The following is a 14105-nucleotide window of genomic DNA, read 5'->3' as shown; positions in this document are numbered from 1 at the left end:
GGGAGGGAGGGAGGGGGAGAGAGGGAGAAAATATGAATTTTAAGTATTTTGAGAAACTCAAGCAGTATTTTAAGCGTTCCTCTCTTCCTTCTAAACACTCATTTGATCCCCTGAATAGATATCTGGGAAGTTCTGATTGAAATCACACCTGGAGTGCTTTCCCCAGACTCTGGGCACTCAAGGGGATGTGAAGGGCTGGATGCCCAGCTGGAGCAGGCTCCGTGGGTTTCCTCCGTGTGGTTTCCTTCCCTGGGAGTTCGGAAATGCCACACGCTTTCCTAGACCCGTTTCCAAAAATCTGAGCTGGCTTGGGGCGGGGCCTCTGCTTGGTTGGGTGGCTTCCTGCAGGACCGCTGCTTCAGTGGTGTGTGTTTCTGGGAGCATGAGGTTGGGCAGCGGTTCCTAAGGCTCCTTTAGAGTCTTGCCTGTGAATGGCTTCCTGTAGCTGTCACTGTGGGTATGGGCCCTTTTAGGGGCTGCTTGCCAGCCCTGGGAGGAGCTGTTAGCTGTTGAGAGGAGAGTTGGTGTGCTGGCAAAAACTCTTCCTCTCTCTCATTTCAAAATGGAAACTGCTCTCCCACCTCAAATGACCTTCTCAGTCTTTCCCTCTTCCCACCCTCCGTCTGCCTTCCTGTCTCCCTCTTGCGCTTTCTTTTTCTCATCTGATAGTGTAACTGTGTTGCTGCCCAGGAGGGGGCGCTGGTATACCTGCCAAGAAAGAAGGCAGTCGGGTTCCTAGGGCACAGGTGTGAGGTCCTGGACAGAGTGTGAGGTGCCAGAGGGAAGCTGAGGAGTGATTTCTCCAAGAATGTGTGTACATACATGTCCCTCAAAGTAGAAGGGTGTGGTGGTGTTGAACTATGCTGTCTGAGATATCTGTTTAAAGCCAGAATCTATCCTATCCTATCCTATCCTATCCTATCCTATCCTATCCTATCCTATCCTATCCTATCCTATCCTATCCTATCCTATCCTATCCTATCTATCTCTATCTATCTATCTATCTATCTATCTATCTATCTATCTATCTATCTATCTATCTATCATACATGTGTGCTCTACCTACATGTACACGTGATTGCCAGAAGAGGGCATCAGATCCTAGTATAGATGGTTTGTGAGCCACCGACGTGGTTGCTGGGAATTGAACTCAGTACCTCTGAAGGAGTGGCAAACGGGGCTCTTAAACGCTGAGTCATCCCTCCAGTCCCTGAGGTTTTTTTGTTCCTTCTTTCTTTCTTTCTTTCTTTCTTTCTTTCTTTCTTTCTTTCTTTCTTTCTTTCTTTCTTTTCTGTTGCTTTTCCTTAAAGGGTTGTTGATGATGCGATGCGAGGTTTCCTGCTGAAAGGGAGGAGCACTACCTCTGGAGACATCTGGCTGTACCCTGGCTTCAAACGCTCTCGGTACCCGAATTTTTCTTTCTTATTTGCTTTGCTTCAGAGCAGTGCCAGCCTAAGGTGGGAGCTGTCAGCTGGGGACTGTCTGAGACCAGGCATGCGGATTGCCTTCTGGCCTCCATGTGAATACATTTCTGCAGCCAGTTTCCAGCCTCAGAAAGCCCTTTTCTTTAGGAGTAGGCATGCGTGTCTGTGTGTCCAGTCCTGAGCGTGGCGGTGCAGCTGTCCGTCCTCTGTTCATGATTAACTTGCTTGCATTCCTCCTCTCAGGCTCCAGCAGTCTTTGGGTTTCCCCTGCACCGGGGATGAGGGGTGGGGGTGTGGGGAGCGGCTGCCTGGCACTTTGTTTTCGAGGACTGTGGGTTTTAGGGATGGTAAATGAGGATACTGCTGGGGTAAGGTATGGGATGGGACCCTGAAAGAGATTCCCTCTGTGACCATTCCTGTCTTCCATATCTTTATTCTCTATGGCCTGACCATGTCTCCGTCTACAGTCACTAATGTAAAAAATGTCCCCTTTCCACTTCTCTTTCAAACTGTGATTTTTTTTTTCTTTTCAAAGACCATGCCTTGGTTTGGTGCAAATGCCTGGCCGAAACTTCCAAGTCACCTGTTTTTCTGAATGAGCGAGATCAGTATGGAGGTCGGTTTAATAAATGTGCCTGTTTTCACTACACCGATACCAACGTTTCGATGTCGGCAAAAAAGCAAGGACCACAAATGTAGAAGTAAATCATTGACAGTCTGACATTAAGACTAAAGGTTGAGAAGGTGGCAAAGGCTGGCCAATGCTGGGACCCAACCATCTGGGCCACACTGTACATGTTTGTTGGACAGGGGCTTATTTGCAATGAGGTGTGTGTTAGCTCTTTGCAGTTAGCAATGACCTGGTTGGATAACAATAGACTGAGGATAGCCTTCCATTTCTGTTCTCACTTGTCTCTTGCATGAGACTGGATTCATCTTGTTTAGTAGATGTTGGTAGAGCAGCAAGCCTAGAAAAGACGGGTGTGAGGGACTTGGGCACTGGTTTCCTTGCCCCTTGGTGTTTCCTGGGTTGGGTACATGGCTGCTGTGGGCTGTGGGTGACAGGCTTGGCGGCGGTGGAAAGAAACAGGGCTCACGTTCCAGCAAACAGGGCTCAGAGTTGCTGGTGTTTTGGAGATACTTGTTTTTGTTTTTGTTTTTGTTTTTTGTTTTTTTTTTCTTAGCCACCTTGGGACTTTGGGAAAGCTGAGAGAGCCTAGAATCCCCAAACAAGAATGTATAATGGAACCCACTTGATGGAGAGATTTTGCACCTTCTTCTAATGCCTCTGTACCTGCTGTGCACTTGACCTGAACTAACTCCCGGGCAGTGGGGGATGGGTGGGAGCTGTTTACACAGTTCACCAGCTGCAGGCGGACTTTCCATTCAGATTTTACCTTTCCCTGTGCGTGAATAAAATATACCCCATGCTGGGCCACCCTCCCCGCCCCGTAGCTGAAGCTGTCTATCAATTATCTTGGAGGTGCTAAGTGCTCCCAGGGGCTCCAGAGGCCTTGCACCCTGGGCCGAGGCTATTTTTGTTTCTCCGTTTGAGAACACTCACTTCCCATTCTTTCCCCCCAGGCAGATTCTGAAGTCACCCCTAATGAAATCCTCGCAGCTGCCTAGCTGCCTAGCCCATGGGTGGGGCCTTGGGGGGGTGGGTGGGTCACTCCTGTCGGGTTATAAATAGAAGTCCATGGCTGTATCTGTGATCCCCCACCACTCAGGAGGCTCAAGAGGGCCCAAGGCCATTGCTAATGGATGCTTCATAAATAGACCAGGTGCATTTTGGAATCACCTTGGGGCTGCTTCTCTCTGCCCCAGCTCTAGTGGTAGCTAGGAGCTGAGCTCACCGGAGAGTCCTTACTGAAGCCCAGGGTACTGGAGTTCATTTGCAGCCCCCTCTGCTCTTTGATACAGTCTCCCCTCCCGTCCCCCGTATTTTCTGTTTGCTTGAACACCAGACTGTGTAAAAAACAAGGCAAATTGCTAAGGGACCTCTTGGCCCCACCAGGGCTGTTTCCAAAGATGGGCTAATTGGTTTGTTTTAATTCCTTTTACCCCCACCCCTTCATCCTGGATTCCTTTCCCCCAAGGGGGCAAGGCAGTTAGTTACGCTTCAAGGGCTAAGGGGGCTGGGAGGCCCCGTGGCAAATCGAAGTAATGAAGGAGGGGACTCTAGAGTGAGGCCGGGTGCTGGTTCTGTTATGACTCAGGCCACTGCCTCTTCCCTCTAAGATCTGAGGCGTTCTGTGTTCAAGTCTGGATGGAGCTCGCATGTGCTGTGCTGGGGACCTGAGGGTCCGAGCGGGTGGGTGCGAGCTCAGGACCGGAGGCTCGCTGGCTAACCTGGTCCTTTAAGAAGAGGCAACCCCAGGTAAAGTTGATTACCAACCCCGTGTGGTTAAATTCCGAGGCCCGGAAAAGAAATGTTAATGGGAGCTGATCGCAGTTGATCTTTCCAGCATCACTCACGACAATCTTTTCGCGGACTCCAGGTGGTGGAGGGCATCTTTCTGATCGCCCTCCTCAAGTACCCTCGCCCCATTCTTGACTGGTCTCGGGACCGCCTAAAGTGGGACCCCAGGGTTGGAGGCCTTGGCACTGGCCACTCGAAAAGGCGGTTTATCTGGGACGGAGGGAAGGTGGTGGTGGACGCGCGTTTCTTTCCGAGTGTGTTTTTCCTCCTCTGCTATAAAGCCAGTGACAGCATCAGAGAAGTATCCGGGCGGGCTGGCTGGAGACGGCGCGCTCAGAGCAGAGTGAGAATCCGATAGTCGAAGCCCCGCAGCGCCCGGCGCGATCCAGTCGCTTTCTTTAGTTCGCTATCGGATACCTTGCTCTTCCCTGGTTCTGACGCTTGAGCTCACTAAGGTCGAACTGCCTGCGCCCCCTTGGGTCAGGTCCCCAGCTCTCCCGAGTTCTCTGGCCGAGTTCCCTAAGGTTGCTTCGCGGGTCGGGTCGCCTGCACTCCCTAGGGTCTCAGCCTGCTTGGGGAGTCAGCAGCCCCAGCGCTGGAGGCGGGGCCGGGGCGGGGCCGGGGCGGGCGGTGCGTCGGAGCGGGAGGCCGGGAGCCGCTGGCCCGCTGAGCCCGGAGCGAGCCTCGGAAATGCCCGCGCTGGGGGAGCGGACAACGGCCGCCCCGCGGGCCCCAGGGAGAAGCTGAAGGTCGTCAGGAAGTGAGCGCCCAGTCACCTGACCCTCGGGCGCACCTAGGCGGGGCGGGGCCCATGCGAGGCGGGCAGCAGGGGCCGGGGCGCGGGCAGCGCGGAGCGCGCAGAGCTGGGGCGGCGGGGACGCGCGGCGGGCGAGGGCGCGGCTGGGCACCGCCGGCGGCCTCGCCATGTCCCAGCCGGCCGGGAGGATGCATTGCCGAAAGGCGGGGATCCGAGCCGCCGTGGTGCTCATCGGACTCCTGCACAAATCTCGAAAACAGAATAAAGAGAAAAGGTAAAGCTGGCTGCGCCCGATCCCCTGTCCTCGTTCACGGTGAATTCCAGTTGTCTTTCGGGTGGACTTTTTCCTTTTGGCTCCTTGTTGGATAGGAAAAAAGCCTGGCTGGCTCTGACGGGACACTGGCAGAGTCGGAGGGGCCCCAGACCTGACCTTTACGGATCCGGGTACCCATCCCGAAGCCTGCAGAGCGGAGAGACTTGCGCTACTGTCCCTGGCTCAGCCCAAGCTTCTCTCTAACTTGGCTGAGCCCGCGAGCTGCCTTTCTGGCTCCGCGTGCTCTGTGCTTGGGTGCCGGCAGGCAAGGACCAAGTTTGGAGGTGGCTCAGCCCCCGCCTCCCCGCCGTATCTGTTTTTGGGTGTTCCCCTCTTTGACTCTTTTCTTAAGATTGTTCGCTCTTCAGTTTGCTACTGGGCGTTGAAGATTGTTTTCTAGGCTATTTCAGGGACACCCTGGACATCTGCGTCGGGGGGGGGGGAGGGAGGCGGGGGGTAGGAGACGTATGGAGTTGATGGTGGTGGTGGGGATGCAGGGAGTAGAGTCTGAGGCAGCTGCCTGGGCTCCAGCCTCCAGATGCAGACTTGACAACCATTAGACCCCAGGGCTGGTCTTGTGGGTTATGGCCATAACCTACCATTTCTGCTAAGGTCCTAGCGACTGAGGATATTGACTTATAGGGGTCCTGCTTGAGGAGTTTTGGGGTGGGTATTCTTGCACCTCCTCATAGCCCCCCCAAGAGCATCACAGTCACAGACGCCTGGGTGGTGACTGTGTCTGAGGGTGCTGGACAGCGAGGAAGAGGGCTTTTAAGAATATGGTCTAGGTCATGTCTGGTCCTTGTTCCCATTTCCCCAAAATGTGGATTAATGAGATGTTCCCCACAGCAGTGGATGAGACGCCAGGGAAATGATTAAGATGGTTGAGTATGAAATAACATTGAGTCACTTGGTAAGAAAGTTCTTTCCAGTTCTCTCCTCATCCTCATGATTCCTTCAAAGGAAAAGCTTCTGCATGGTGGCAGTCTGGCCACAACACCTTTAAGACTCTTGCTTATGTTCCTTTTGTAACCCAGGGCCGGCGGGGCTGGCTCAGGCAGATCTGATCCTCTCAGGGAGAGAGGATCTGTCCAGAGGGGAGATCATTTTGTTTTGAGGAGTCCTTCCTAGTTACCATGAGTGGAACTCGTCTTTCCATTTGTGGCAGTAATGTAAGGCATTACTTAACGGTAGACAGCCCCCAGAATGCATCTGTTCAATCGAAATAGTTGTAATAACACATCTAAGTGTTGAGGCTGGAGAGATGGCTCAGTGGTTAAAAAGCACTTCCTGTTCTTCCTGAGGACCCTAGTTCAGTTCCCAGCACCCATGTGTGGGGAGGGCGAGGGATGGAGGTTGTCTCACAGATGCCTATAAGTCCAGCTCCAGGGGATCTGAAAGCTTCTGGTCTCTCAGGGCCCCTTCATTCACATGTGCAATCCCCTAACATTGAGACATATATAAAAATAAAATAGAATCTTAAAAAACAAAACAAAACAAAAACCATGAGTGGTACTGAATGTGGCAGAGATCCTTCAGGTGGACCGAGGGTGTCTGATGTTGAGGACACCAGTGTCCACTAGAAAGGTTGCTAGGAGAACCAGGAACCCAGTGCTCTGGGTTTGGGACCTTTTGCCCTTGAGCCCGATTCCTTTCCTCTTTCCACACACTCTGTAGAGGAGGCACCAATGGACCAACCCCCTGGCACTAGAAGGATGGACGAGTGGCTAGTCTTAGGTCCTACCCTGGGGAAAGAAAAGGAAAATGTGTTCCATAAAAATGCAAAATTAGCTGGATTTGATGGCCAAGGCCGGTGATGGCACTTTACTCAGGAGGCTGAGGCTGGAGGACCACAGGTTTAAGGCCTATCTGGGCTTCAGAGAATGAATTCAGGACAAGCCTGGGAAACTTAGTAAACCTTTGTCTCAAAAGAAAAAAAAAATGAGGGAGGGTTGGGAATCTGGCTCGGCAGTAGAATACTTTCCTAACGCAAGCAGAGACATAGGTTCCATCCTGAGTATGAGTTCAGGAGGTGGAAGGCAGATGATTCCAAGCAGCTCCTGACCAAAGACAGAATGTGTGGTGGGGTAGGAAGCCCCCTGTACAACATAGAGCTTTGAGGCTTTCCTCACCCATTGGCAATGGTATAGGTTTCAGCTCTTAGCGCGTCACATTCTGAATGCACACCAAGGGCTCGCTTAGTGCTATAATGTGGTGAGGATATAGCCAAATAATCTCCAGTGCTCCTGAGGATGAAGGGGGTGTGGCTTGAATGGCTCCCATCTCTCACTAGCCCTGTGCCCTTAATGACTAAAGAAAGATATCTGGTGGTGACAGCCTTACCAGTAGTGGCCAAGCCATATCGTGTACAGGCAGAGGAGGCAGAGAAATGGGCATAGGTTGGGGGTCTACAATGAGGTGGCAGCAGATGTGGGGGGAAGGTCTGCTGGGGTAAGGATGCCTCATGGTGATCTGCCCATTCTGGATGCTCTCAGCTGCTGACTGCCAGCCAGGCTGACAGTAGTAGTCTTCCTTCACCCTTAGCTTCATCTGGTGCTTCTGTTGTTCTACCCCGATGCCTCTAGCCACACACTTACCCTTGTTGCAGAGGAGGTTGGCTTTATCTTAGTGTGAAGTGGCTTTTGTTTCTCCTCTTGCTTTACTCTGGAGTTTTTGTGTCTTTAAGTGTCTGGAATCAGTGTGGCGCACACTATTGACCCTCGCTCTGTGGGTGCCCACTGGCCATGGGGAGTCTAGGGGCTGGTGGCAGCTGCCAGCTCTTGCTAAGCCTTCCCCAAACTCCTGGGTGTTAAACTAAGCCTTCCCCAAACTCCGTGCTGGGTGTTAAATTTGCAGAGTTCTTCCTTCCATTTCCTCTCATCATGGGGTCAGCTCAGACTCGGGCCCCTCCCCATCCTTCCGGAAGGCTTGATCCATCCATCGATCTTCCCAGCACCTAATTGACAGGCATATGCAGAGAAGACTCTGGGCTCTCTGCCTTCAGGGCTGAAATGGTCGTGTGTAGCTGGTACTGATGTTCTGGTAGTCCTTGCCATCTCTTTTCTGTGCTGCTTGGAGGTAGTGCACACTAAAGGGCTAACTGGATGTGCCAGGGAAAATGGTCTTCGGATAGGTGCCTTATGGGCCAGAGGTCAGGAGATCCTTTTAGGTTCTCATGGTAGGTCCTAAGAGATGTGCTCAAAGCTCCAACCTTAATTTACCCATTTTAGAAATGTGCATGGGCCGGGCAGTAGTGGTGCACGACTTTAATCCCAGCACTTAGGAGGCAGAGGCAGGCGGATTTCTGGGTTCGAGGTCAGCCTGGTCTACAAAGTGAGTGCCAGGACAGCCAGGGCTACACAGAGAAACCCTGTCTCGGACCCCCCCCCCCAAAAAAAAAAAAAAAAAAAGAAAAAAAGAAATGTGCATGGATTCATCAGTCTTAAGAATTATTATCCTTACTTATTGTGTGTGTGAATGTGTGTGCCTCGGAGAAGATATAGAGTTCAGGGGAGACAGCTTGCTGGGGTCAGTCCTGTCCTTCTACCCTGTGGGCTTTGGGGATTGAACTCTGGCCCTCAATCTTGCTGGCAGAGGCATTTATCCTCTGAGCTGTGGCTCCAGCCTGTCTCATCAGTCTTAGCAGACCTCTTCCAGAGTTTGGAACAGCCCGGAGGTTCTGTCTCCTTTTGACTATCTGCAAGGTTTCTGGCATAGGGGAGCTGGCCAAATCAGTGCTGGGTTTGAGGGGAGCATGGATCTGACAACTTCTCTGATACTCTAACTTGAAGTCACAGTGTAAGGAATTCCTTTAACATTGGTTGATGGAGAAGAGCCTGCTTTCTTTTACACCAGGTAGATGGGGGTGAGGCCCAAAGCACCTTTTTGTAGGATGTGAGGGTCATGGGAAGCTGGGCCTTGTCACACAGGCCTGTAACCCCAGCTACTCAGGAAGCTGAGGCAGAAGAATAAAAAGTTCAAAACCTGTCTGGGCTATAGAATGAGTGAGTTCAAGACCAGCCTGGACAATTTAGGCAAACCCTGTTTCAAAGCCAAGTGAACTGAGGCCTGAAGATGCAGTTCAGTGGTGGAGCACCTGCTTAGCATGCGTGTGAGTGTGGGGGACACACAGACCCCAGGCTGGGAATTGAACTCACATCCTCTGCATGTGCTTTGAACCACTGGGCCATCTTCCCAGCCCAACAGTATGATTCTATAATCTATCGAGTCAATATTCTAATTTCCCCATCGTCATAAAAGGTTTTCTGAGTTGAGATTCAGACAATGAGGTGAGATGGGTGTACTTCTCAAATCTACAATTTTTTTCAAATTCTTTTTATTTTTATTACAACTTATTTATTGAAGGAAGGAGCCTTCTCTGCCTCCTTTGTCTCCGCCACCGCAGGGGCTTGCCTGCATTAAGCAGGTGCTTTACCATAGAACCATAACCTTCGCTTGGCTTGTTTGTGACGTTTCCCACAGTGAGGGCTTTGTGGTCGGTGATCCTGGTTTTGTTTACTGAGCTCTCCCACCTGACATGTTATCAGTGAGTTATCATACAGATCTAGGCTACAGGTTCTGTCTGGGTTCAGTTTGGTGAACCCTGAGGCGCTTGCCTGACTGAACTGCTGGAGGTATCTGCTATCTGTTTTGGTGAGCTAGCAGCTATGGGTTCCTGAGCTTTGGACCTGGTGTCCAGGAGGAGACTTGATTTGGACACAGCCCTGTGAGGAGCTGGCTGATGTAACGTCTGATCCTGTGAGGTGTCCAGGAGCCTGGGCCTCCCAGCCCCAGGGTTCCAGAGCTGGAAGAGGTACAGGGCAGGAACCTCTCTGCTTCCCAGCCCTGAAGACATGGAAGCTTGTTCTTGTCCTGGGAGGTGGCTGGAGCCTTCTGTTTCTGGAGGGCCAGTTTCTTGCTTCTTTACATCTGATGTTTGGATGCCACCTGCTTGGTTAGCTGTTCTTGTTTCAAAGAACAAAGATCTCCTTTTAACCAATTTCCCATGATTAGTTTCTCTGAACATCTGAGAGTCAGACCCTTGGAGTCTAATGGACAGAACCCAAGGCATAAATGAATTGATTTGATTTCTCTTGAGCTACTGTTTAGTTTTGAGACAGAGTCTCACTCTGTAGCCCAGGGTGGTTTGAACTCTCAATCCTCCTGCCTCAGGCTCTTGAATATTGATATTAAGAGAGTGCACCACCACCACAAGCTTGGGAGCAATTAGTTTTCTGTCCCATTTTGTGTCCTTGCTTCTAGCTCTTATCTGGGAGTTTGAAAGAGTCACAGAAAAGCAAGCCTTTTACCCATAGAGAAAAGCCCTGTGCTCCCATGGTTCTTCATTGTATCTCAGAGGAAAGCCAACAGCAGCTTTACCTCCTCCCACCATGTCCCATGATCCTTTTTCTGCTGCAGAGTCCTTCATTCTGTCCCTGGAACTTACCAGCGTGTTCTTGCCCCAGGTCCTTTGCACCTGCTGTTCATGACTTAATTGACAGTTACTTTTCTCCACTGCACTCCTGAACCATCTCCCGCCAAAGCTCCCGTGGCCAGGTAGTCTAAGCCTTCACTTCAGTTGCTCTTGCTTTGCTATGATTTACGTATTTTGTCATGCTTATGCAAACTGATACCCAGTTCGTGCAATAAAAGTTGTATTGGCGGGTACTTTCTCTAGGATGTGAATGGAGACCAGTGGCTTTGCCAATGTCACATCCAAATCGCCATTGTCTGGAACAGGAGATGTTCAGTGGGATACTTGTTGAATGAGTGGAGGGATGCTTAAGAGGCAGTGCTCATAGCCTGGGTCTCCAACAGCCTGTCGATGGTGCAGCGCCATTCTGAGGCAGGCTTCAAGGTGTCCTTTTCTCATCTGAGGCCATTCTGTGAGATCTCAAGGAGAAAGGCAAAGAATGGCTCACTTATCGTCTCGTAATTCTTCCGGTCCCTTTCCTGCCTGCGCATCATGTTGGGATCTATAGGCATGAGAAACTGGGATCAGCCCTGACTGCCCCTAGGATGGGTAGGGCACTTGGGCTGCCCTTGGCCCTGAATTCTGAGAGCTCCCATCCCTGAGCTGCTTCATGAGAGGCAAAGGCAGATTCTCTTCGTTATGGCAGAGAGGCCAGTGGGCGTCTGAATTAGTGAACAATTGCTATTAGCTAATATATCTTTCTCTCTAAACACAGTTTTATGTCTTTGGAGTCTGCATGGCGCACAGATGGCTCCCTACCATGGTGTTGCCAAATAGAGGGCTTGCCAGGCCTGCTCGGTTCAACCGACGAAAGTCACTTCTGTGCACATCAGAGCTGCCCAAGGGCCCAGGAAGAGTCTAAGTCATTTTCAGATGAGGCCTCCCTCCAATCACAGCCCCGCCCCCTGCCAACTGAGGTTCTTGCCTACCCAATCCATAAAAAGCAACTGAGGTAGGCAAGATGTTTTCAGGTGGACAAATGCTTTTTATTTTAATAGCTATTTTGAAAAATGAATTCTGGCAAGCTACGCTGGTTTTCCATGCGTGGAAGTTACATAACATTTTAAAAAAGCAAATTTGTTTAAGTCAAAAATTGCAAGTCAATTTAAAGAAAAGTGTTAGGGAAGTCAGTGTCAGGTGGTATTGGGATTTGGGGAAAATCGGGGAGGTGGTGTGAAAATGTCTGAGATTTGGGGAGTTTCTTACAGACTAAAATGGACCACAAAACCCCAGAGTCCCAGGACTGCTGAGGGCAGATGAGGCTTGTAACAAACCAGTAGATCGTGATTCTGTTATGTATTTCTCCATGTACGCCTTTGTGTATATTTGTGTGCTCTTAATGGGCATGCCATGGTGTTCACGTAGAGGGCAGAGGTCAGCTCCGTGGAGTTGGTTCACTCCTTCCACCATGGAACGACTCAGCATACAAGGAAGGTCATCTCTCTTGGTGGCACACACCTTTACCTGATGAACCTTTTCTCTGGCCCTCGTTTTCATTTTTAAAAATTATTTTATCTCATGTGTATATGTGTACGTGTGTGTTTGTGTACACCTGTGCATGTGTGGGCCTGTCGACTTCATTACTTTCTCCTTTACTGAGACAGGTAGGTCTCTTGCTGAGCCAAGTAGCTCACCAATTGCTGCTAGGCTAACTCACCAGCTTGGCTGGGAAGTCCCACATCTTTGCTTCCCAAGTGCTGGGATTGCGATGCTGTGGCCGCCCAGCTTTGACATGGGTCCTGAGGATCTGAACTCTGGGCTTCATGCTTGCAGGGCAAGGGCTTTATCCACTGAGCCTCCTTCACCAGCCCCAAACCAATACATTTTGTAGCTTTCTATTTTGTTAGTCCCTGAGCTAAGGGCTTATGTGTACATCTTTATGAATTCTGCTAGTTTTTTTTTTTCCTGTTTTAGTTTGCAGTAGGTTGGACAGGGACTAAACTCAGGGCCCCTGATTGAGTTATAGCCAGTGTATTTGAGAGGCTGTGTGGTATCTTTTGTTGTCATTTGCGTTGAGAATGGGGTCTTGCTACATAGCCTGGAAACTATGATCTGATGTCTTCACCTCCCCAATCCTGGGACTACAAGGGTCCATCCCCACACTCTGTGTCGCTGTGCTCCTGACTTAACCACCTCAAGTCAGTTTTGTTGTTGCTGTGCCTGAAAGAAACAGCATAAAGGATGAAAGGTGTACTTTAATTGCCAATTTCAGGTGTGAGCCCATGGTCAGCCACCGCCATTGTCATGAACCTGTGAAGGAGCAGAACATCCTGGCAGAGAGGGTGTTGTGGGGAGGGGTGGTGAGGTAGGAGTACAGTTGTTCACCTTGTCGCAATAGTGGGAAGCAGACAGATGAAGTGGAAGGGTCAGGGACAAGGTACCCTTCCCAAAGGCATGCCTTCAGTTGCTACGTCCTCTCACTACGCCCTACCCCCTAGGTCCATTCAGCTACCAGTAGGTCAGCAGACTCACCCGTCCGTGATGTCGGAGTTCTCTTGTTCCACTAACCCCTCAGGAGCCCGTCAGTTGGCAATCAAACCCTTAATAAACACGTAAGCCTTATTAAAGATTTGTTTACTTTTACTTTATGTAGGTGTGTGTTTTACTGACATGTATGCATGTGCGTAACATGTGTGCCTGGTGCCTGTGGAGGTCAGGAGATGGTGTCAGGTCTCCTGGAACTGGAGCTGTGGGCGGTTGTGAGCCATCTCTCCAGCCCCCAGGGGCATTTGAAGATTCAAGCCACCGCAAGGGTTCATTCAGAACCTAAGATCGACACTTAGAAGTGCCTGGCGGGATATAAGCTCTCTCTGCGTGTTGTGGCTTCTGTTACTAATGTATGGAAGTGTTGTATACAGGATAAGGGTGCACTTCTTAAGGAGAGAGCGCAAGAGCTCTGCATGCACATTAGACACCGCCCAGATAAAACAGATTTTTTTTTCTCTCTCTAAAAGCATGGTCTTTATCTGTAGCCCAGGCTTTACTTGGAACTTGCTGTATAGCCCCAGGTTAGCCTGAACTCATGATCCTTCTATCCCTGTCCCCCAAGGACTGGAATTACAGTTGCGTGCCGCTGTGCTCAGCTTAGCATTGGGGTGTGTGAATGGCAGCCCTGGGTCTTCTCTTAAGAGGGTGGTTGTGAGGGAACAAAGACTGGTTTCTAGGGCCGAGTGAACTTGGTTTGACCTTCTCTTCCTCCAGACATAGTGAGAACCTGGAGCCAACGCTGTGATTATTCACTGCCCTTGGAGCAAGGGTGCTTTAAAAAAATGTCACTTGCTTTTAAGCTTATCAGCTGTGAACACACTGTTTCATGAAGGCTGGTGCCTTAGCCAAGTCCTGCCTGGAGCCCTCCAGGAGCTGGGCACCTCTCTGGAGACACACTGGCCTCATGAGAGCCCTGAGATAGCTGGTTCTGCGGAGCCTTGGGGTTAGCCTACTTCTCTGTTAGGAAGAAGGGTCAGGCCTTCTGGTGAGAGTCTCCCTCCCTTGTCTCTTTTCCTTGTTCTGTTTCTTTACTGTAAAGGTTGTTACTAACCGTACAGGGTACTGTAAGGTAGACTCAGGCAGGACGTGGTGATAGCTCCCGAGGTCACCGGTGAGGACTCTCGGTGGTAAAGCACCAGCTCCAGCTCCCGGAGGGCATGCTGGTTCATCAACAGATGGGAGTCCCAGAGCAGAGTGGGAGTGGCTGCAGGGGTCCATCTCCAGGAGGG

General features: G+C 50.7%; 1 protein-coding gene across 6 annotated transcripts in view; it reads left to right on the top strand.

Moving 5' to 3' along the window:
- Window positions 1-14105, top strand: part of Rap1gap2 (RAP1 GTPase activating protein 2) — a 204300-nt gene that overhangs the window by 60293 nt on the left and 129902 nt on the right. The window contains exon 1 of one of the 6 annotated variants that reach the window (XM_029545729.1): window positions 4476-4877. The exons of 4 other annotated variants lie outside the window; for them this stretch is intronic. In XM_029545729.1, coding sequence (XP_029401589.1) covers window positions 4771-4877 — 107 coding nt within the window. In that variant the 5' untranslated portion in view covers window positions 4476-4770. Of the gene's footprint in view, window positions 1-4475; window positions 4878-14105 lie in introns of those variants that run through there. One more of the 6 variants, XR_003845129.1, reaches the window with a different exon arrangement.

The sequence above is a fragment of the Mus pahari genome, chromosome 14 (assembly GCF_900095145.1).
Source record: "Mus pahari chromosome 14, PAHARI_EIJ_v1.1, whole genome shotgun sequence".
Classification (NCBI taxonomy): Eukaryota; Metazoa; Chordata; class Mammalia; order Rodentia; family Muridae; genus Mus; species Mus pahari.
Note: the sequence above shows the minus strand (reverse complement) of the source record. Positions and strands in the feature narration are given on the sequence as shown.